Source organism: Oxyura jamaicensis, chromosome 1 (genome assembly GCF_011077185.1).
Source record: "Oxyura jamaicensis isolate SHBP4307 breed ruddy duck chromosome 1, BPBGC_Ojam_1.0, whole genome shotgun sequence".
NCBI lineage: Eukaryota > Metazoa > Chordata > Aves > Anseriformes > Anatidae > Oxyura > Oxyura jamaicensis.
Genome location: NC_048893.1, coordinates 1524829 through 1547314, shown reverse-complemented (window position 1 = coordinate 1547314; position 22486 = coordinate 1524829). Strand labels below are relative to the sequence as shown.

At 46.8% G+C, this 22486-nt stretch overlaps 1 protein-coding gene across 2 annotated transcripts in view; it reads left to right on the top strand.

Annotated features, from left to right (window-relative positions):
• The window catches only part of EXOC4 (exocyst complex component 4), a 379564-nt gene extending 357865 nt beyond the window's left edge, over nt 1-21699 (top strand). For both annotated transcript variants that reach the window (XM_035319681.1, XM_035319676.1), the window contains exon 18: nt 20326-21699. In XM_035319681.1, coding sequence (XP_035175572.1) covers nt 20326-20563 — 238 coding nt within the window. In that variant the 3' untranslated portion in view covers nt 20564-21699. The remainder of the gene's footprint in view (nt 1-20325) is intronic.
• The last annotated feature ends 787 nt before the right edge of the window (nt 21700-22486 follow it).

The following is a 22486-nucleotide window of genomic DNA, read 5'->3' as shown; positions in this document are numbered from 1 at the left end:
GAGCAGAGCTGGAGCACGTTTCCACTGGAAAAAAAGAAATTACCAACTTCTGCAAGCTCTAGGAAGGAGTTTCTCCACTGACACACACACAAAAAAAAGGGGGGTAAAATAGGCTGGTTCTGACTGCTAAGGCATCGCAAAAAGGATTTGTATCATTTGCTAAATTTCCTGCAAGTATGAATAGGTTTTTCCCTTATATGTGTGTTCAGTATCTAGGCCAGCAGAAATGCAGGGAATGATTAGGGCATCTGCTATTGTATTAAAGAAAAAACAGTATTTTCTTCCTGTATATGGTACCCAGTCACACACTGCCAAGTCTGGAACTGAGCCTGGATTCCAGATACCTCCACGTTTTGGGAGTTTCAGACCCAGAATTATATTTATGCCACTACAGGGATTAAAAATCATCTTAAAATAGGGATTCCAGTTCAGGTCTTTTCCCTTCTGCTTTCCTTTACATCCCCTTTATCCCCCCAAAAATACAACTATGTGTTTATGCAGAGATTTCATCAGAGGTATTCAGAAAAGGCTTGGTTTTAGCTTCAGACTTACCCTTGAATACAAAATCAGTGAACTCTTAGATGTTCATTTTCCATAGGAAAAGAAAAAAAAACCTCTTCTGACACACAGCAGTGGTAAAATTGCCCTTTTCTTGAAAGTTAATTGAGTTGGTTGTGAGGGGAAGGGAGGGACCACTGATGAAATGTGGCCGTTTCGTACGAGGCAGTGTAATTTCGACCTCGGAGATAAAGGGGTTTGAGTGGTGCTCCTCTTCGTTATGGGCTTTGAAAATGTCCTTCATTCCTAAAACAGTTCTCAGCACAGAGACCCAGAGGTGTCTGTACGCCTACGAGTTAGATCAGAGGTTTCCCTGCCACTGCTGCCGTTCTAGTTAGCAGTTGCTTTGGCCATCCATCCCACAGGGGGGCAGAAATCTCTTTTCCTGTGGCTGGAGACCTTTATTTACCAGGGCCCGTGGCTCTGACCACGTCCTTCTAACAGATGTGGCACCCGCGTTGGCACTGCTGGAGGATCCCGGCCACCCGGAGAGGTCCCCAGTGGCCAGGCATGGGGAGAAGGCATCAGCATGCCGGGCAGTCCTCCTCAGATCAGACACAAATAAACCCTTGCAGTGTAGTGCAGATGCCCGGGATCAAATGTGTCTGTCTGTATACAAAGTCTGCTCGAATTGTCATTGTTCGCAAAAGAGAAATGACCTTTGCCTCCTCTCCCCGGCAAAATACAGCTGCAGCTGCTGCCCTGACCCTGTTCCTTCGTGTCCCTGCTCTCCTAGTGATACCCGTGATGCTACGATGTACGTGCGTGTCTCCTTACCTCCTCGGGGCAAACTCCCTGCACCCCCACGGCCACCAGGAGAACTGGGAGGGTTGCACCAGCTCTTGTGCTGGTTGCAAAGTGAGCGAGCACCGCCAAGGCAGTTGTAGGAAGCTGTGGGTAAAACTAACACCATGTACCTCCAATGGGTCCTGGAAGCACGCCTTGCCCCAGAACCCGTTGCTATTTAGGCGGCAGGGCTCTCCCACCTGACTGATTCTTGCACTGGGAGAGCTGGAAAACGCCCACTAATTCCAGCAGGAACAGCCTCGAACCACAGCAGTGGGATTTTGAAGGGGGCTTTATTTCAGAGCAGAGCTCTGGCTTGGATGCTCAGCACGAAGGGCTCCTACCCTGCTACACCCAGCAGGCAGGGAATGTTTTTGTGGGATTGTACGGGGGCAGGAGAGGTTTGTGCCTCTCTCCTGATGCACAAAGCCGTCCCAGGCAGGGCGAATAAGCAATAACATGCTGCCATCTGCTGGGTGCTGCAGAGGGAAGGGGATGCTGGTGTGCCTGAGAGATCCCTTGGCCATCCCACTGCTCTGAAAGAAGTCCTTTCCTTTGCCAAATATTATTTCTCTCTCTAGTTTTCTTCTCAATAGATAAACAGCAGGCTGTGCTTCCTGCCTGAGGGGGCAGCTGGCCCAAGGAGGCCTCCTCCAGGAGTTGTTTTGATGCTCTTTTGGTACGTGTTGGACCCCACTTTCAGACGCTGGAAGGATGCTGCAGGTAGAGCTGAGCATGAACAGGGAGCAGACTGCTACAAGGAAAGCTATGGCTCATTTCCCATGAAATATTAATCACCGAGGAAGGGAAAATATGTGGAACCAGACATTGGGGCACAAGAGAAAAATAGGTGAGGTCTGGCTGTGGCCAAGGAGCAGCTGCTGCCTGAAGTCCTGGATCCTGCTGAGATGAGTCCTCACCTCTTCTGCAGGTCAGGTGTGAGGAATTTGTGCTCCCAGGTACAGCGGAGCCGCTCCCATCATGAAAGAGCCCTTACAGACCCCCAGATGTTCTTTTGCTATTGATGGGTTCAAAGATCGGGGTGGATTTCACCTCATGAAGTCAGAGAATCAGAGAAAAAGTCAGCACCGCTTCCCAGTATGGATCGTAGGCAGTCCCTTCCCTACAGAGGAGCCAGGAGCAGAAGGAAAGCTGGAAGAAAAGCTTTCCTTTGCCGACAGCGTGGGAAAGATGTGTTATCTCCATCTCCACTCTGGACTCATGTTGTATATCTGTGGAGCACGGCCTCATTTTGTTTTTGCTGTTTTTAATTAACAAAGCTGCTTTAGTTTTCAATTAAGGACTTGGTTACAACAAAATCCATATTTTCTTTTCCTTTCTTTTCTCTCTTGCTTTCTCCCCCCCGTAGTTTCCACTGAGCTTTGATCTCAGTGCAGGTTTAATTAGCTGTAATTAGTGGTTTCACTGCATTAACCAAAAATCCCAACTACAGAGGATTAAAAAACGCCCCTCAGCTTGACAGCTCCCTCCCCCTTCCCTCCCTTGGCTTCCCCCATGTGCTCTGGGGGATCAGAGACTGCCTGCCCATGGGGTCCTTCACCAGGTGGGTGCTGCTGGGCGATGCCCCGTGCCCACTAAAACTACGCAGGGAGAAATCACCCATCCCTGTGGCTTAATTTCCAGTTCAATCTGCAGCTGCTGGGAGTTTTAGCAGGGCGTCAATTTTTGCCTTCACGTTTTATAGAGGTACTTCTTGGGGTTTCTGACTGCTCTCTGCAGTACAGGACAGTTACAGTAATGTGCCTGCTCAAGAATTCACAGTCTTTTGGCTTCTTCAGCCCTGCACAGCCTTTGGAAGTTATGGTAAGGCCACATCCTTTGCTGGAGCTGCCCAGCTCCTCACCACAGAAACACAAAGGGTTTTTGGAAGGGGTGACGGTGATCTGGGGAACCCCAAGCCACTGGTCTGCTCCCCTCCAGGGAAAGATGAGACATGAGAAGATGTCGGGTAGGGGGCTGTGTGGTCCAGCTTGTTGGTCACAGCACAGCAGGAGGAAACCAAAGAGCTCGTGGAGCCGGTGAAGTACGAGCAGCGCTGAGCACCAGGTTTCCTGTCAGGACACACACTTGACACTCATCAGGGATTAGCCTACCCAACACCGAGCCCCCCAAACACCTATGTGTTGGAAAAGGCCTCGAACTGGAACTGGACAAGTTCCTCTGAGCAGCTCAGGAGCTTTATGGATGTTTATGGAGACGGCTCTGGCTGAAAAATGCAGCACTCCCAGCAGCTCACCCGGTGCTCAAGAGTGGAGATCACAGATAGGTTCCTTCCACTGCGGGTCAAGCATTTCTCCTTACCACATCTGTGTGAAAATCACCTCTTTTTAGTCATGTTCCCATCTCCTGGCAGTGCCAGGACCCAAAAGCCTCCCTGTGCCTTCCTCAATTCCCCAGGGTCAGAGGTTGATGAAGTTCAGATCTGAGCTTTGTATCCATCAGGGTTTTACACTGATGGTCCCTGTGGGTCCCTTCCAGCTCAGGATATTTTTTGATTTTGTGATTCTCTGCCCCCAAAACAGACATCTTTGTTAAGCCTGACATGTTTAGATGCATTTGGAGATGAGGTCTTTATGCTTTCTCTGGCTAAAGTCTCTCTCCTGAAGTCTGATGGCTTAAAATTCCTTCTAATTCCCCGTTGGTGACTGCAGACTTTGCATTTATTCCCAGGATAACCCATATGAGGCTTGAGCTCTTGCCAGTCCTCTGTTGCATGGGTCCTCTCAGCCCTATTCCCTTCTGCGGGGTCAAGAAGCTCAAAGTGGGTCAAAGCTGCTGGAAGGGCTTTATTTATCCCCCACTGAGGCATCCTGACATGTGAACAGACCCAAACACTCCCGGTGCAGGTCCGAAATTCTCCTCCCAGCACAGCCCTTGGTGCTTTTTCTGCCTCATCTGGAAAACTCCCTCCAAAACACGCTCTATCTTGTTAGCCAGGCGAAACGTGAAGCCGGTACAGATAGAAGAGCAGCAGCTCTTGACATCGCTTTCAGGAAAGCATCACCCAGCCCCAAAGGCTTGGTGCAAATCCATGACAGCATGCGATGCCGACACCTCGCCACATGCCACCTTCTCCTTCCCCTGCTTTCGGTCGTGTCAGCACAGCGGGCACCGATGCGACGCGGTAAATTAGAGCAGGGAAATGATTCAGCCCAGGGAGAAGGGCTATAGTTTGCTTTTTGCATCAGTTTTTTTTCGCTTTTTGGCAGGATCAGCTCCCCGGTCTGGTTCACAGCGGGCCTTGCAAACAGCTGTGCTGGCACAAATGAAGGAGAGGGAACAAACAAGGAAATGAGCTGTAATGCTCTGAAATGATAATGTTCCTGAAAATGGAACTGCGCCTTAAATGAGGGTAAGACATCAGAGGCGAGTAAGGGAATCACTCGAGATAGCAGCAGAGATAAGGCAGGAGCAACAAACGCGTCTTTGCGCAGAAGGCATCGCTCTTCTCTTACCGTTTTTGGACCATTTGGCCTCCCTCCAGCCTGAGGACGGACAACTTTTGTTCTCGAGTTTGCTGAGCAGCAGATTTCTTATTCACTCTGCGTGTATGGGAGATGCCTTGCCTGCTGCTGCTTCTCCACGTTAGGAAAAAAAAAATCCTCCAAGACGGTGATCTGCCAGCTGTTGGGAAGCGAAGGGCCCAGCTCTTGGGGGATGACATTTCTCCTGTTTGTCCTGAAGTAATTTTCGCGTAATGAGAGCACTTGAGCCCGTGAAGATGGGAAGAAAGTGGCTGAACCACCGGGTACTGACAGCACGTCCCTCCCCTTCCTTTGGTGGCCGCGTGGATTATAAATTCCTCAAGGAAGGGATTGTGCTGGCTCTGTAATTAAAACACACGCCTGGCATTTCTCAGAAATAGAAGCCGTGGCAGCCCAAAGGACACAAATTCAAGTCCAAAAAAGCGTTCAAGCCCCAGTGTAACTTTCAGATCCATGCCTTGGCCCATCATAAGTAAAGGCCCACCACAGTCACGTCGCCATCAGAGATAGCTCCGTGGTTGAACTTGGTTCTTTCCAGCAAGTCGTGATAAGTAGGCACCTGCAGAGTGTGATTTTCTGGGTCGGTTTAGATTACATCTTTGAAACAAGATGTAGGGCTTCGTAAGAGGCTGGCTGGGGTCAGGAGGTGACTTTGTAGATGGGCAGATCCATCCATAAGCACCCTTGGTAGTATTTTACACCAGGTAGCAGCCCCCCATTAGGGGCTAGGGGACTGAATTTGGCAGTTCCTCCATCCTTAATGTCCAAACGCACTGCGGTGTGTGAAACCACCTAACATCCACTCGTCACTGCTGTCACGGCATGGAGCAGAGGACACGTCCTAAAATACCAGTAGGGTGATGGAAGGCGCCGGCCCTGCCCAGGCTTTCCACTCTCGTCTCAAGGCTTTCATTTTGCTCAGCCATTTCGCTTTTTCCCGGAGGCGCTTTTAATCTTCACACTGTAACCTTTAAAGATACAGGTTTTAGTGGCCTCTGTAATGATTTCCATTGCCTGAACGTGGACGTCTGAGTTGCTCCGAGTAAAGAGATTAATTCAATTTTCCTAAACTGGAAATGGACTGAAAAACAGAGAGGCTTCATTGACTTTATTCGCTTGGCTCTTGGTGTGTTAGGGAAACAATCGATGGAGGTGAACTTCTCAGCCAGCAAAAAACCTGCGTTCACGTTTCCAGGGACACAAGCTCAGGAAGATGCAAATAAACATTTTTAAGACGTGGTTTTGGCTCCTGGACTTGGCCGCAGCACGTTCCCATTCTGCATTAGCAGCATCAGGACATATTCCCCTGGAAATGAATTACAAACAAATTCCTCATTTATCCCTGAGGTGACAGTCTTTTGCTGATATGTGCTTTCTTGAGACTAATAAGTTTTGAATGTCGTTGGGAGGAAAAAAAAATCAAAGTAATTACTTCATGTTCCCAAGCTCCTTATTTGTGTAGGTGCATGTGTGTTTATCTCTTCCTGTCATGCTGCATTGCTAATGGTAATTAAAGGGAAAGGATTTTTCTGTTTAGAAGTTTTGCTTCTTACTTTTTACCTTTGGTGACTTTGGTCTCCGTGACAATAGTCACTGACCAGCTGCTTGTAGAACTGGAGTTGCTTTACTCGAAGCTCAGGAGATTCGGGCTGTCCAGCTGGAGCTGGATCGTTTTGTTTAGCTGAGCACGCAGCACGTGGGGGAGGTGTTGATTTTCTTTGCAGACCAGGTTTTGAAAGCGCTTCTTGTAGGTGCGGGTCTTGGTACCCACCTGCATCTTGTGGGCAGTTCTTGCAAATCACAGCGTATCCATCAGCATCGTTTTTGTTTGTTTTTTTTTTGACTGTTCAGGATTTGGTAGCATGGGTGTCAGCAGCAGAAATTCGGAGCAAAACCAAGCTGTATGGGCTCAGCAGTGGTGCTGTGTGCGCTCACCACCTGCTCGTGGCTCCCTGGTAAGCGTGGAGTTCGTGGGCTGGACCAAAACCTCAGCCCCTTCATCATGTCCAGCAACTGCCGAGGTTAATAGGGCTGTTCTTGTCCCCTGGAAATAGAAAGCTGTCTGTGAAAGCTCATTTCCAGGTCCACATAAAGGACATAATGCACGTGATACACCGCTGGCTTTAGCCATGAAGGGGCTAGGCAGGCTTTTGTGTACACAGTCAGCAGTTTTATTCGCTTGCTTTAAATCTGCCTTAGGAACATCTTAGCAATCCTCTTCTTCTGCTGGAGCCCAAGGGTCTTCTCCTCCTTCCTTCACTTGATCTCCTGCACATCTCCTGGGTCTCCAAAGGGACCCAAGAGAGACCCAGGAAAGGGCAGACCACTCTGCATTTTCAGATTTCAAGGGACAAACGTCAATTTTGCACAGGCAGAGTAGTGCCAGAATGGAAAGCTGTGTCCTCATCCCCCCCTTCCTAAGGACCACAGCATTCCTCTGTTTCTGCTGGCGATGTCCCCTGTCCTGCCTCGCACGTTGGTGGCGGGTGGCTGTCGTTCAGCGGCGCGGCTGTCACCTCCGCGCACGCAGCCGGCGCGGCGTGGAGCAGCTCGGCTCTCCTGCAGAGCTACCACATGCCGGTTTGTAATTCAAAACACAAGCAGAACGACTAAAAAGGAGGGGCGGGCATGGAAAACTGCCTGCAGCTTTCCTTCAGGGATTTGGGGGGGGGCAGCAGAGGTCAGGAGAGATGGGAGCAGAGGTTCGAGCCCGGAGGAGGGATGGAGAGGGACCTCGGGGCTTGTGTGCCGTGCAGTGCTCGAGAAGAGGAGGGCCCAGGCTGTCTTTGCTCTCATGGGTGTCCCCACGAGCATATATTTGCACCCATGGGTGTGCAAATGACTCTACCTGGAATTATTATAGAGGTATTTTGACTGCAATTCAGTCTAATTATTTTTTATGATCATTACTGTTTTGTAAGTGATCGCTGCCCAGGAATAAGCGAGGAAGGGAAGAGGGAACTCAGGTGGTTTCACTCTTGATTCCAAGTTTTCTTTTCCTTTATGGTAGTGAAGAGTCGTGCCCGCCAACACAAGCGATGGGCTCGGTGGATCTTCTGCTCTCGTTGGAGCACGTGCTCAACGTGCTCACCTGTGAGATGTAGGAAGCTTCCCTAAGGGGAGCAGGAAGGGATGGCAGGAGGAAAGCCATTTCAGTTCTTTTTAATTTGTTAACCGTATAGGGGTTAACAAACAAATCCTCAGTTGTCTCACATTTCCTAAAGGTTCAAGTAGCATGGAGGTAGTTCTGGCCTGAGGTGTCTCTCTCATTGGACTTTCGCGATTGATACCATTCAATTGAGGTCAAAACTTGGCCTCAGATTTCAGACTAAGTCTGAAGAAACAGTCAGAGCCATCCTGCAGGACCACAATACCCCCATGAGAATACATGAACTCAATGTCCGAGCTCTCACATATCCTGCTCGGAGCTCCTATTTGCTCCAAAAGCAGCTTTGAGAAATTCCTTTCTGCTCCCATGCTCCACCTATGCACTGAGCTTGCACGTTGACGGTTTGCTTGCTTTTGGGGAGCTCCCACTTAAACGCACAGCAAACAGCTGTTAGAGGAAGGACAGATACTTTAAGAAGGGAGGTTGGTGTGAGACATTAGAAAAAAAAAGGCAAGGAAAAGAGGAACCATCAGTGTGTGAAGAACAACCTTCCCAGGCATTTGTCTGCAGCTGAAATAAAGGTAAATATTGGATTGTCAGCTTGAAATGCATCTCTATTGCCTAGTTCCAGCCTGCAAATGGAAGCAATTAGAAAAATGTCCTGCCTTTTTCACAGTAGGCTGCTTCTTTCTAGCACAAGCCCCACAGATAGAAAGACACACGCAAGTCCTTAAGTAGCAGATTGGTTTACCCTGTCAGTCAGCTCTCATTAGACACTGCAGTGTTTCATACCCAGTAATCTGCTAAGAAGCAACAGATATTGGCGCCATGCGATAGGTTTTTAAGAGTTACCACTCATCCTTTTTCCATGCACTGAAGTCATGTCCATTTTAGAGGTCCTTCTCTTAATTAGGTGGAGCCGGGCAGTGGAGCAAATCAACCTGCTGATGCAGGGGCACCCAGGAATCAGAAATGTTTCACTCAAAAGGTGTACGAGCTGGCAGGGCTGATAGGGGACGGGTTGGGATGTGGCCAGCTGTGGCAAGGGCGGTCAAGGTCACTGCTGAGGACAGGAGTGAGGACAAAGGGGCAGGGAGTAGCAATGGCATGGGGCCAGATCCTGCTAAAATACAGGGAGGAGGAGGGAAAATGAGCAAAACCAAAAATAGCACACCTGGGAGGAGTGACAGGGTCAAGCCATGGCGTAGTGATGGGGATAGGGCAGAGCAAGATATCTGGACAGTAGCATGTGGTGTAGAACCCATATAGCAAAGCTTAGGTTATGTATTGAAAGCTCTCTGTGGCCAGGAGCCCCAAGACATGTAGCACGTACCCGTGGAGGTACGAGCACTTCTTTGAGACATCCATCTGGCTCAGCAGGTCCCCATTGACTGGGAGGAGGATCTAGAGAAACCTCACTGACCTGCTCCTCACTGTTGGCCACAGCCAGAGGTGGGACACCAGGACATGGACCTCTGGTGGACCACGATGTGGCCTGCATCAACCATCCCTGCTTGGCAGCTCCCCGGGCACTCATCTTCCACTGCAGGGTGAGCAGACCCTTGGATACCCATGACCAGCAGCGCTGTGCCAACGTGTCCCAACATACCTGCTCATCACGTGAACCTGCACAAGTGCTCACCGTGCCACGAGCTCCAGGCACGGCAGCTGGGCTCAACTGCTTTAGGACTGACCACAGCTCGAGGACCTCAGGTCGGTCACTGTTAGCCTGTCTCCAAGAAGCACAATGCCATGCTAAAGTGGCTGAACTGCTTTTACTTAAAGCTGGCTTGCATATCTCTCAGATGACCCTACCTTGAGCAGGCTCTGTTCCCAGATTTACCAAGATGTAACTTGCTTTCCTTCACACAATGCCATTTGAAAGAGCCGTGGACAGCATACATACCTGAGCTGGTGTGGCACAAGGGTCCCGGGAGACCCAAAGCCATCTGAGATGGCTGCAGTAGACACCGGTACACGGGCAAACAGGATCTGTAAATCTCTAAATGCCGTGTGGTACCACTGGGAGTTCTTTTCCTGTGTCAGTGCCAAGAACTGGGGCTGACACAAAGCTCTTGTCTAACAGAGGCACCTGGGAGCCCTCCTCACTCAGTGGTGCTGAAGCAGTGATGATGAGCGTGGAATTTGCCCTCCTGATAGAGAATATGCTCACCACCAGCTGATTTCCTACAGATTCCTGTACTGCCTTCCTCTAGCGCAAGGGACCACTGATGAGTAGGCAAAGAAGCCCCAGCCTCGCAGAGAGGAGACCAGTGGTGAGCCCAGCTCCTGGCTCCTCCAGCCATGGTCTTACAGGCTGCATGGAGAAAGTTGCCTCATGTGGAGACAAGCTTTTCACTATGGAGGAGCAGCTCCATGATGTTCTTTTGCTTCATTCTTTCTCCTTCAAGCTCATGCAGAAGCATTCTACCTCTGCGATTCGGCCACCCCGGTGCCTTTCACCATGAGCTTTCCTGGAAATGGTGTGGTCCGTCTGAGTTGGATTTTGGGTACCAAGGTGTGATTGCCATAAAATACCCTCTAAAATACCCTACAATGAGACAGGAATGCTGCCCCCAAAGGCAAGCTGTGATTTTTGCAGCTGTATCAGGAAAGTACGGGGCAAACGGGTGATTCTTCAGCTGCAGAAGGGGACAGGCTGCAGGGCACGAAACGCAGTCTGAACAGGGAACGCAGGGCAGGCAGCTCCTGTCTGTCCAAGGTAGTTCCTCTGGTGAAGCTGACATTAAAAATTCTGACTCAAATGCAGGAAACATGGAGTTAAGGAGGTGAATTACTGACTGAGCGCAACTATTACCGTATCTGACAGATGGAGACTGTCTGAGAACATTTTGCAGAGTGGCATCTGCACTGCGCCTGATTGGCGTCCCTGAACTTTCACACATCAGATGCAGAATATCAACACACAAACTCTGATGTAGCAATTAAATCTGTCCTGTAATGAACCTGGGCTTCATAGCCAAGAGAAATCTATACACGCGGTTATGGACTGAAAGCCTCAATTCTCGTATTTTGAGAAGGTATTAAAATAATTACATCCAGACCGCCGCGTTTGAACCTACGCTTCTGATGTCAGCACACACGGCCATGCATCACTTTCAGGAAACGGTCTGCAGTGTGTAATCCCTTGCTCAGGTTTTATTGAAGGCTGTAAAGCTTGCCTCGCATTTTACAATTTGTATTCCAGATTTTAATTTGTATTCCAGATTTGAGATGAAATAATATGGCCAGGATGTAAAATACAGATGACGTCTCCCGTCGCGTAAGTGCATTGACATCCAGAGCTGAAGTCAGTCCCTTGAGTGCATGCAGAAGCGATCCATCCGATACGTATCCACACGGTCTTGTGTGCAAAAACAAGGAGAAGAAGAAGAGAGGTGCAAATAATAGCAAGCTTTCCTGAAGAACAGCTTGTATTATGAAAAAGCAATATGTAAAATATGTCTTTTTTAATAAGATTCAGTGCCTTCGTCTTCCAGGTTGTTTTCTTAAGCCCAACGCAACTCGGTAAATGATTGCAATTTTTTGCAATCTGTTAACTGGTTGGCACGCTGGGTGAATTTGTTCTCCCTTCACTGGTAGCATGCAAATGTTCAGAGCATCGTCAGGAAAATGCATTTTTTGTCACTGGAGGGGGTTCAGAGGTCGGGACCCATGGGGAAGCTGGCCCTGGGAGGTTACAGGATGGGGATGGCTCTTCCTGGGCAGTACCCAGCCTGTTGCACACGCAAAGACTTTAGCGTACCCCTTAATCTCAACAGACCTTCATCTTCTTAACAGAAAGCAGCCTTCTGAGAAAACAGAGAAGCTCAGTACATGGTGTTTCTAAAGTGCTTTGAGATGTACAAATGGGAATTGAAAGAGAAGGTTAATGAGTTAATACAGAAGAAATACAGGTTTGGTCCTCACAGCAGAATTCTTTCGATAACCCAGAGGTTTTGTACAGTTAGAAGCATTTTGTAAATGAGATAAAATTAGTGGTTCAGAGCTCCTTCCCTGGTTTTGGGGGCTGTGATCCATTCCATCTGTTTAGAAGCATTGCTGGGGTTCTGTCCTCATTTTTAGGGACCGATTTTGTTTCCCTGGAGCCATCGTCACATTGCCATGGAGTCTTGGGCCAGCACATGAGGAGTGGTAAGCAAATTAGAAAAGCAGACCTGACTTTTCCATGCAGTGGAGATAGAAACTGCATTCATGGCTGTGGTCCTGTCCTGCCCTGACATTGCCTCGATGATGTTCTCATTATGCATGCTAAGGGTTTGCACTGTCCGGCAAAAAATATTGGGGTTCGGATGTGTTGGCTCAAAAAGTTGAGATCATTGGAGGTGAAATTCCACGAAGAATGGCCAGAAGAGTCCACAGTTGTGCTGCACACGGCCGCGTCGATGTTCACTCAGGCTTAAGTTCTTGAGTTCTTGCCTTCAGGAGCAGGAGAGTTCAAAAGGAGCAAGTCGAAGTTGCCTTCTTCCCTTGCCTACTGCAGCAATACCCTGGAGAGGCTATGGCTTCCCTCCCTAAGTGTGTCTTTTGCCCTGGGTATATTAGAGAAGGAGAAGCAATTTTAAATCTTTTTTTTGTTTGTTTTTTGTTTTTTTTTGCAACTGAGTAGCAGCTGGATATAACTACATCTAGCCTGCAAAGCTGAAGGTTCCCAAGCATCAGAATTATTGAGACTTGACGTATTAGGTGTGACAAAAGATTTTTGTGGCCAGTGGCCACCAGAGAAGTCTTGGAGAAGAGCGTTGAAGGTCTTCAGCATTAATTCCTTCATCCAGGAGCCACACAGGTCTCTGTTGAAGTCCTCAGCTTCTGGCCCTCTAAAAAGTTGGCACCAAACACGTGGTGGCTGCCCGATTTCTCTATAAGAACCAACGTCCATAGGGCACTTCAACCCACTATAACTACAGATTTTACTGCAGAATGAACTAGCTTCCCCCATTCCTTGCCCATTCATAGGTGGGAAATCACTGGTGTCAATCCCCTTGAGTTGTGTTGGTAACCCCTCACTGATGAGCCAGGAGGTAGGGTTTGAGGCTGCTGCACCATGCTGTTTTCTTCCTGCTTTGGGTAGATCTGCATCCATCGTTGAGCAATTGGAAAGCCATAGGATGCGTCCCCAGTCTCAGCAGTTTCTAGGGAGGCATAAGGGGAAGGAGACGAAGCAGTAGTACCATGAGGCAAGTGAATCCCAGCAAGGGCTCTTCCATGAGAACCAGCAGCACGTTCAACAAATGATAACATGCCAAATGACATCAGCTTGGTCACAAAAGCTGCCTTCCCTAATTATTGACGCCACTGCAGCATTCAAACCAAATGAATAAAGGTAGTCAGAAAAAAAAATAAAAAAATAAAAATAAATTGGAGTTTTCAAGAATTATTGGCAATTTGCCTGACCTCAGCAAGCCGTTCAAACTTCCTCTAGGCCCCAACCTACTACAGGTGGACGCTAGCGTGATGGACCTCAGAGTTTCCTATTGTGGTTCACGTGTTGCGTCCTGTTCTCTGTTAGCAAGCAGATCCCATCAGAAGTGTCCTTCACCCATCAGTAACTACCGAGCATTCCTGTTTTTATTAAAAATCAGCAAACATGCACCACTGAACACCTCCTCGATTACAGCACTGGGCTTTTTTTATCCAGTTCCAAGCCACTTGATCCTAAATAAGGCTGGTGGGCTTTTTTTTTTGCCACCGTAAATGTTGTTCCCAAAGGGTAGCTAAAATTGTATTATTTTTTGCTGACTGGAGCAATCTTTGCAGTACTTTCCATCGAACTGCTGACTCTCTCTTCTTTAGGGCTACATTCATTTCCACATCTCCTCTCATTTATGCATGAGGCAAGGGGAAAAATTGCTTAATATTCTTTATAAACTGGCATATGGTATAGATAATTTTTTTTCTCTTTACTATATGCAGTAAAAATGCAAATGTGTGTGGCTTATTTGCAAATGCTGGCATTAATAACTGATATTTAAACAGAATGGATTAGCATTTTTACTGATATATTTAAAAGATTTTTTCCAATCATTTGCACACTCAAAATCAATTTTAATACAACATGCAAATTGAATTTAATTTTTTTATTTAAAATTGCATTTATCTGCTTGAACCATTAAATTTACTATTTAATATGTACTTTCCAGCTCACTTGGTTAGAATTTCATTGCTCTTTATCTGTATAAATTTAATTAGCCTTGATATCATCAGTATATTATAGAACTAATTAAAGATTTAGATAAGTGCTGAGGGTGCTTATTTAATACCCTATAAAGTTCCATTTGGAGAGGGAGAAATTCCGTCCCTCGTAGTACCAGCCGGCATGGAGCTACGAGGAGTGGCTCAGACGTCGTTTCTGAAAAAAATTACTTAATGGGCTTTAATGGATTTATCCTTCCTTTGAAAAGCCGTGTAATTACCGCGTGTCGCCGCGCAGTGCAGGGGTGGTTCCTGCCTTGCAGGGAATGGTTTCTGAAATATCCGGGCACGTGTTCCCCTCGTGGTGATGCCGTCTCCTGCTCGGAGATCCCCAGCAGGGCACGCTGGTCCCATCCGTGAGTGACAACCTGGGGGAAGAAGGGAAAAGAAAATGAGGAAATACCAAGAACAAAGTAGTTAGATAAGGCAGAGCCAGGCAGGAGTCAGGGGGAAAAGGAGGAGAGGGTAAAAGGGAGATCTTTTGGAAGAATAGTTAAGTTCCGTGTGTATCTTACCTCTTCCTTTCCTAATCATCTCAGGGTTTTGCAGGTATTTTGTCATCTGTATTTTACATAAGGGCATGGAGCAGGGAGAAAACCAAGTGTTTCAGTGGCACAGAGCTGCAGAGAGCACCCAAAAGGGGGTTATTTTGAAAATCAGACGTTAAAATAAAGCCTCTTAGCCTGCACAGAGGCCACCACATAGGTGAGAGGATTTGGTTCTGGTGATTTGTAAACTGTCTGGGTAGTTTTATTTTTTAAAAAAGGAAAGTAATCAGAGTGTGTGATTTGGTTGGCTTCAATTAAGACTCCACTTTCTTACCCTCATGAATAAATAAAGCTCTTTCTGTTACCTGGCTTTATACCCCGTTTGGATTTCTGCTCAAGGTGCAAGGGCTTACCATCTCTGACAGTGCTTCCTGCTTTGGACAAATTATTTCATTTTTATCTTGGATCTTCTGGCTGTAGACAAACAACAAAAAAAGCTACAACAATCCTTACTTCACGGCCCTGATTTGTGGGTTTATTAAGGGTTGCAATTTGCAGAAGCGTGGAGCACCATTGAGGTATAAATTCACTTTTATTTCTTCCTCTCGTGTTTTCTTTTCTTTTGCAAACCATTTCACATCTTGCATATTTTAGCTTTTTAAGTGCTTTTAACGTTCTTGATGCTCTCATGCTGTAGGAACACAGCTCACGGCCGTCTGCTCCTCATGCTCCAAAGTGTGCCGCATGGTGAGGGGACATCTGCTGGTGGGCTTCTGAGAGGCTGTGGACGAGGTTGTCCCCAGGGCACCTGGAGAAGGTGTAGATCATAGCTGCACGCAGACGTTTTGGGCTGGTCTAGCCTCATTTTAGGCTTTCTCTCCAGTCCGTGGAGAATAATAGGTGCTTCTTGGCCATAAGTCATCCCACCCTAAGCTGAGAGGAGAGGTCCCTGTTTCTTGACATCTAAACTGTATGAGGTCCCCCTAAGTGCTTTGGGTTCTAAGTGCAGAAAATCATAGGATCAAAGAACCATTAGGGTTGGAAAAGCCCTCCAAGATCATCTGGTCCAACATCCCCCTATCACCAATGTCACCCACTAAACCAGGTCCCCAAGCACCACGTCCAGCCTTTCCTTGAACACCCCCAGGGACGGTGACTCCACCACCTCCCTGGGCAACCCGTCCCAATGCCTGACTGCTCCTTCTGAGCAGAAATGTCTCCTCATTTCCAACCTGAACGTCCCCTGGCACAACTTGAGGCCGTTCCCTCTGGTCCTATCACTGGTTACCTGTGAGAAGAGGCCGAGCCCCAGCTCCCCACCCCTTCCTTTCAGGTAGTTGCAGAGAGCAATGAGGTCTCCCCCTGAAAAAAAAAATGATATTCCATCATATGTTTTAGGGCTGTGACTGCACACAGGATTCAAAGGACGTGGTTTAAGACAGACAGTGGTTAGAGAGTGGCTGTATGATGTAGCAGGTACCTTCCATCAGCAGCTCCTGTTTTGTTATCGTAAGCTCCTAAGATGGAAAAAGAGCCAGCAGCCATACTTGCAGACGCCTGCTTTAAAATGCTGATCACTGACACGTGTGTGCAAACATCATTGCAATCTTCATGAGGTGTAGAAATTACAGTAATTACTGGGTTATGGGGATTTTCCTTTGCTTGGTATTTCAAGTTTGGGGAACTTGCTTTGCAAAATCCTGCATGCTACAGGTTCTCACCCCTGTCCCATCTCCGGGAACAAGTAACCCTCAGCTCCATCCTCAGCTTTTTCCCATTCCCACCTTGATGTCTCACGCTCCACAGACAGAAGAGCCCCATGGGCATCTCTTCTCATTCAGTAAGTGCTGGAAATCGATTTCTTCTCCATTACACGAACCGAAGTTACCTCATTTCTTGCTGCAGCGTCCCTTTCTGCACTCCCTCACCTCCTTCGTATATTTAAATGGGGTGGTTCTACCAAGATCTGCCTGTACCAAAATTCAGTGACTTTATAACTGCAGCTTTGGCCTTTTTTCCTCTTCAAATGCACATTCGTTGTTCTCTCTTGCTTTTTTTTTTTGCCTAGATTTAGTCTGTAAGTGCTTCATACTTAACCTTTTTTACTTTCTTATTTAAGTTCTTATTAGAATATTGTAGAAGTGACTCCCTAATCCCCCAGAAGTGTGGGAGGTAAAGTATAGAATACTGTTTTTTTTATTATTCCCTTTGGGTAAATCAGCACCCAGATCTAAGTTCTCACCTCGTGAATATCTTTCTGTCTGCATCATTACAGAACGGGCACCCAGCTATATAATGAATGAATAATTAAAGTAAGACTCTTTATTCTGAAACATCACACTGTTCATCTGAAGGTCCCTCTCTTAAGGAGAGATCAAGTCAGTCTCAGGGAAATCAGAATTTAATTTTGAATTCACCTGGCCATCTTTTGAAAAACTTTTCCGTGTGCAGGCCTTGGGTTATAGGTTAACATTAGCATTTAAATGGAGAATGGTATTAATAGCCCTCAGAGGAGCTGGTCTCGTCCTGATTGCCTTTTCAGAGATTTTTTTTTCTAAATGAGAGAGCTTCTTTATTTTTGTTCTCTTTCTCCGACAATAGAGTTCAAGTAACCATCTTTTTTGATACATATATACTAAAAATGCATCCTTGCAAAATGGATTCATTTTTGGCCACGATGTTTTGTTTTATAATTGGTGTTAAAAAATAAAAAGGTTGTGTTAATTGGCTTAAACTTTTTTGATTTGCCCATGGGTTGTTTTTTCCTTGGCCTGGGAACCATTTCCACCTGTGATGTTTGGCCTCATTTATTTGCCTCATTTATTTGCTGTTAGTACGAAGATGTTCGTGTGGTGGTAGATCTTCTGGGCCTGCTGTAGTCAGCAGGCAGAGTGCAGTTGTATTTGGGCTTTGGATTAGGCGTTATTTGCTCTTAGATGAGTGTTTGTCTTCAAAAAAGCACCAAAAGAACTCAAAGGGTGGTTCAGAAACTTTGGATCCAATCTTGTTCCCATTAGGCAGAGGAACAGGTTGGTAGCTAGGCTGGTGGGCTGCTTGGACGTGAGATAGGGAGCACTGAAAGGATGGATTTAAATAATAATAATAATAATTATAAATTAAAAAATAATCTTTGTCATACAGGCAGTCAAAACTGGTTTATCATCCTGTATGAGTAGGCTAGTGAGGATTTCCCTGGCGGTGGCATTATTTTCTCTTCATCTTTGGACACCTTAGACTGTCCTTTAGTCCTCACCTTCTCAAAACACAGCCATCAGCCCCAAGGCTGGTTGTAGGGAGGGTTTGGCCAGGTATTTACTCACCTAAAGAACCAAAGCCTGGCATGCAAATCGGTGTTTCCTTCCCCTTACAGCACAACAATGGTCGGCATTTCCAAAGGAAATCAGAAATCAGGGAGATGCTCTGTACGAACTTGTACCCCATTTATGCATTTGCCATATCAGATGAACTCAACATGCTCCATCTACACTTCTCAGCATCATACAAATAAATAATAACTCAATGAGTAAGGATGCGAACAAAAAGATTTCCCTGATGAGCCGAGTCACCCAGGTGACTTGACTCCCATCAGCCGCATTTACTCAAGTGAGTAACGATTGATGAGATAGCTTTGATCCGTTCCCTCCTTACCCCAAATATCTGAGTGCTGAGTGGATCACGCTGCCCAGGTCGATGATCAGGTTAGGATAAATCAGCTTACCATGTACTGAGCTGTGCTCATGTGGAAGCCAACTGAAGGCTTGGAAAGCTAATATTTTTTTGTTAGCTATGCTAATCTTCTATTATTATTTATTAACCCATTTGTCAGATGGTAAAATCAACTTTTGATAAATATTAATTCTTCTCCCTGGTTTTAAATCTCGGCTTTTAAAACCCAGAGCAGTCTACCAGCATTTCAGTGCACAGACATCTCCCTCACCTGTCCATTTATTTCCCCCGTCCTTTACTAACTTGCTTTTCACAACCTCCTCTCGATAATCAAAAGAGCATTTATAATGCCAGGGACAAATACACTTCTGAAAGTAAAATGAAGAGCCTAAATAAAAAATCACAGAACAAGAGGCTCATCCCACTCACTCTTTCATATTTCATTATTTGATAACATCAGAAGATGAGTCCATCAGAGCTGCTTGGGCAAAGGCAAACAGGCGTGTGTCTGATCAATATTTATTAATACTTTCAAAGACAAGGGAGGCAAAGTTGAGCAGACTTCGTAATGGAGTGAATAATTACTCATGCAAATAGGGTTTGGCCGAAGGCAATGCCATGCCAAAGCGGCAGGTTTTTAATTGCACCCAATTAAAAATGCATGCCTTTTGCTCTCTGGTACTGTCTCGCTCGCTCGTCTTTTTTTATTATTATTATTATTTTGCAGGAAATTTTTAATTAAAAAATAATCTGATCCTGAACCGAGTGACAGATGAATCCTGCGTTCATGAGGTGCAGAATTCTGCAGTAAGCCAGGATTTGGGACAGGCTAACGGCAAGGCAGCCATAAGGACAGGGGGGAATGACAGGTTTGCACTGCTGAACTTGATGGATGATTGACTTTAGCACCTCAGGAGAGGGATGTGAAGTGGTGTTGGTCACACAAATGCCCACTGACGTCTTGACCAGTCCCTGCACTTGGCCATCAGAGCCTGACGAACCAGGGCTGTGGTGCACCCAAGTGTTACTTAGCAGTAGAGACGCAGGGTCAGATGGAGAGATGACCAGAGGGGCTGTGGGCAGGTCGTTTCTTCTCCCTCCTGGTCCCCTGCTCAAGGGAGAACCAAATACCAAGTCCACGCAGGGATAGAAATGTTCTGGGAAGCTTCCTGAAGGCCGCTTACTTGTAAGAACGGGAAACTTTAGCACATAAGAGGGAAAACTGGTAGCACAGCCCCAACCTCAGGTTTCCTCCCTGTTTAATTGTGTTTTTTGACATTTTCTGAGTTTAATATTTGCCTCATGGGGAAATAATTAGGAACATTTCAGGTACAGCAGCTCACACACCTCTGAGAATATGCTTGGGGTTAGGTGGAAGCAGGAGGGATGTGTTCTTGCTCCTTCTTTTGAGGTGGTCTCTCACCTCAGAAGGCCAAGTCCTGGGCTTCAAGCAGAGACTTGCCACCTCTCAGAGGACTTTTTGGACCCTTGTTTCTTTACAAGGGCCTGTAACACCAGTATGACAGTATGCAATTAGCCAGCTCCTCTATAAAGAGGGGTTCTTGCCATCCAGGCAGCACTTGTTTAGGATTTGAAACTCCAAACAGAGCTAAACCCCAGCCAAGCTTCATCGCTTACTGTAGTGAAGCCGTAGGAGAGAAGCTTCCCCTGATCCCTGACCTTATCCTAGGCTCTGCCTTTCAGTTCCCATGCTTTGTGCTTTAGATGAAAGAATATGGGAAGCGGGGAGAGTGGGAGATGGGCTCCCCATGTACGTGCACACTTGGCATCTCCTGGTGGTCAACAGCATTATCTTTGGGCTTCCCGTGTACACTTGGCGATTCTTCTCTGCTCGTGGCACCACTGAATAAGAAGTAACAGCTGATGGTGTGCTACAGAAATACTCTACAGGATTCTCCCATTCTACGATGGTTTTCTTGAACATCTTGAGCCTCAGTACTCACCAGGGTGGTTTTTTTTTTGTTTGCTTGCTTTCCAGGCAGTATTACGAGATGCTCTACAACACAGCAGACGAGCTCTTAAACCTGGTGGTGGATCAAGGTGTGAAGTACACAGAGCTGGAGTACATCTACGCCCTGAACTTACTGCACCGGAGCCAGACGGGTGTGGGAGACCAAACCACACAGAATATGAGGCTGCAGAGGCTGAAGGAGATCATCTGTGAGCAAGCTGCTATCAAACAGGCCACCAAGGACAAGAAAATCACCACGGTTTAACCTGCTCCGTCGCTCGTCTTCAGTGAGCAGCGGGGGCTGTCAGGCTGCAGGGCCAAACTTCTGCATTTCTGTTAAAATTGGTGGCAAAAGCATGAATCTTCTGGGTGGTGGCCTGCTAGCGAGAAGGGAAATGCCATTCGAAATTTGGTTTTGGGGTTCTTTGCGGGGGGGGGGGTTGATGTGTAATCACGTAACGCTTCCTTAATGCCTTCTCCCAGGAGTGATGGCACTGCAGGAGGAAGAGGCTTTTTGGCGGAGATGTGGGTGGGATATTGGGCTTTGCTCTGTCGCTGCTGCTTTGCCTTGGGATGCAAGGCAAGCTGCTCTCTCTGGGGGAATGGGGAAAGAGATTTCACTGGGTAAGGCCCGAGTCTTCGGTGGAAGTTCAGACCACACTAAAGCAAACAGCACCGTGAGAGTCAAGGGCAGACTTGTTGATAACGTGGGATCTTGATGACTTTGAAGCTGTTCCGCCACTGTGGCCACATGGGAAGCCTATTTCAGCTCTGCCAGTACTATTCTCAGTGACAGTTGTAGATGCATTTAGTTTTCTGCTCTTTCCACTGCAAAGAGATCTAGTTGCTTATTCCTCCAGATAGTAATAAGCCAGTTCTTGTAGTGGGAGGTGACGTGGGACCATTTGTTTCCACTTTTTCATTATCACGGAGCCAGATGGCATCGGTTTCGGCAGCTCATACTGCACTGGATGATGGTGGATGTAGGAGAAAATTGCCAATATAAGGCAATAGCAGAACTTAATTCTCTTTTTCTGAATATATCTTTTGAGTATGCTTAGCTCAGAAGATATTTTGCGATTGCCATTTGATGCACTGGAAGGACACACAGGCTTACGTAGCTCAGTGCTAATGGTCAGCAAGGGCAGGAGGAGGGTAGATCCCAGGAGACCTCGGGCCACCGGTTCTGCCTTGCCACCTGGTAAAAGGCTCTCGATTCACTGAGGCTGATGACTTTGTGCCAACCCTCCAAACCAAGAACACACTGCACTTGGATTTGGCAGGTAAATGGTCAGCCCAGCTGTGTTTCATGTCCTGAAATAGGTTCTCTCTCAGCCGTTTAACTGCTTGTGCATCAGTCTTGAAACTTCCAAATTAAAGGCTATTTAAAGACTCGTCAAAGGCTCTGGTGCTTTATTTCTTTAAGAACTTAATTCAGTGATATTTGAAAGAGTCTTTTCTGGGTCTGAAGTTATATAGTGTCCTCTGAGTTTGCAGCATTATGGAACTGGTCTGCTGAATGGCTCAACCTAATCCCCAGCTACCAGGGGCCAACTGGACGAGAAGCTTCTCAACTTCCACGTTAAAAGCAGAGCGCAGTAGTTCTAAGTTGTTAGGATTTTTTTTCTGATTTCTAGTCTCATTTTATTCACGAACCTAATTTTTCTTATGCCAGTATCAGCCATTAACTCCAAGAGTTTCTTCCCTTCCTTGAGGAATTTGCATGAGTGACAGTGGAGAACACCGTTGTGGCCACGTGTGATGATGTGGGGTCTCCCTGGGGTAACACATGAGGTATGTATTCCCTAGCCCTGGCATCAAAGAAGGCAGCCTATTCTGCATCCAGACATGGGAGGATGGAAAAGAGGCTGCTTGGTACTTAGATTTCAGACCCTTTGAGGTAGAGTGGTGATGTGTGAGGAGCTCAGAATCCAGAATGGGCTGCTGTGGGCTAGAGTCAAACTATTTTGGATGCCTTTTGTCCTTAATTGTTAATAATCTGAGACTCTGCCTCATCTTTACATGGCTGATCTCGAGCTTAGCAGTCCACATTTTCCACCCACTGAGCAGCTGTGCTGGCGGGTGCCATGACAGATTGCATGAAAACAAAGAACATTTCATACTTGGGAGTCTGTTTTCTTCCAAAGTAAATTATTTAAAAGATTCTTCTTTGAACTGCACATCACGT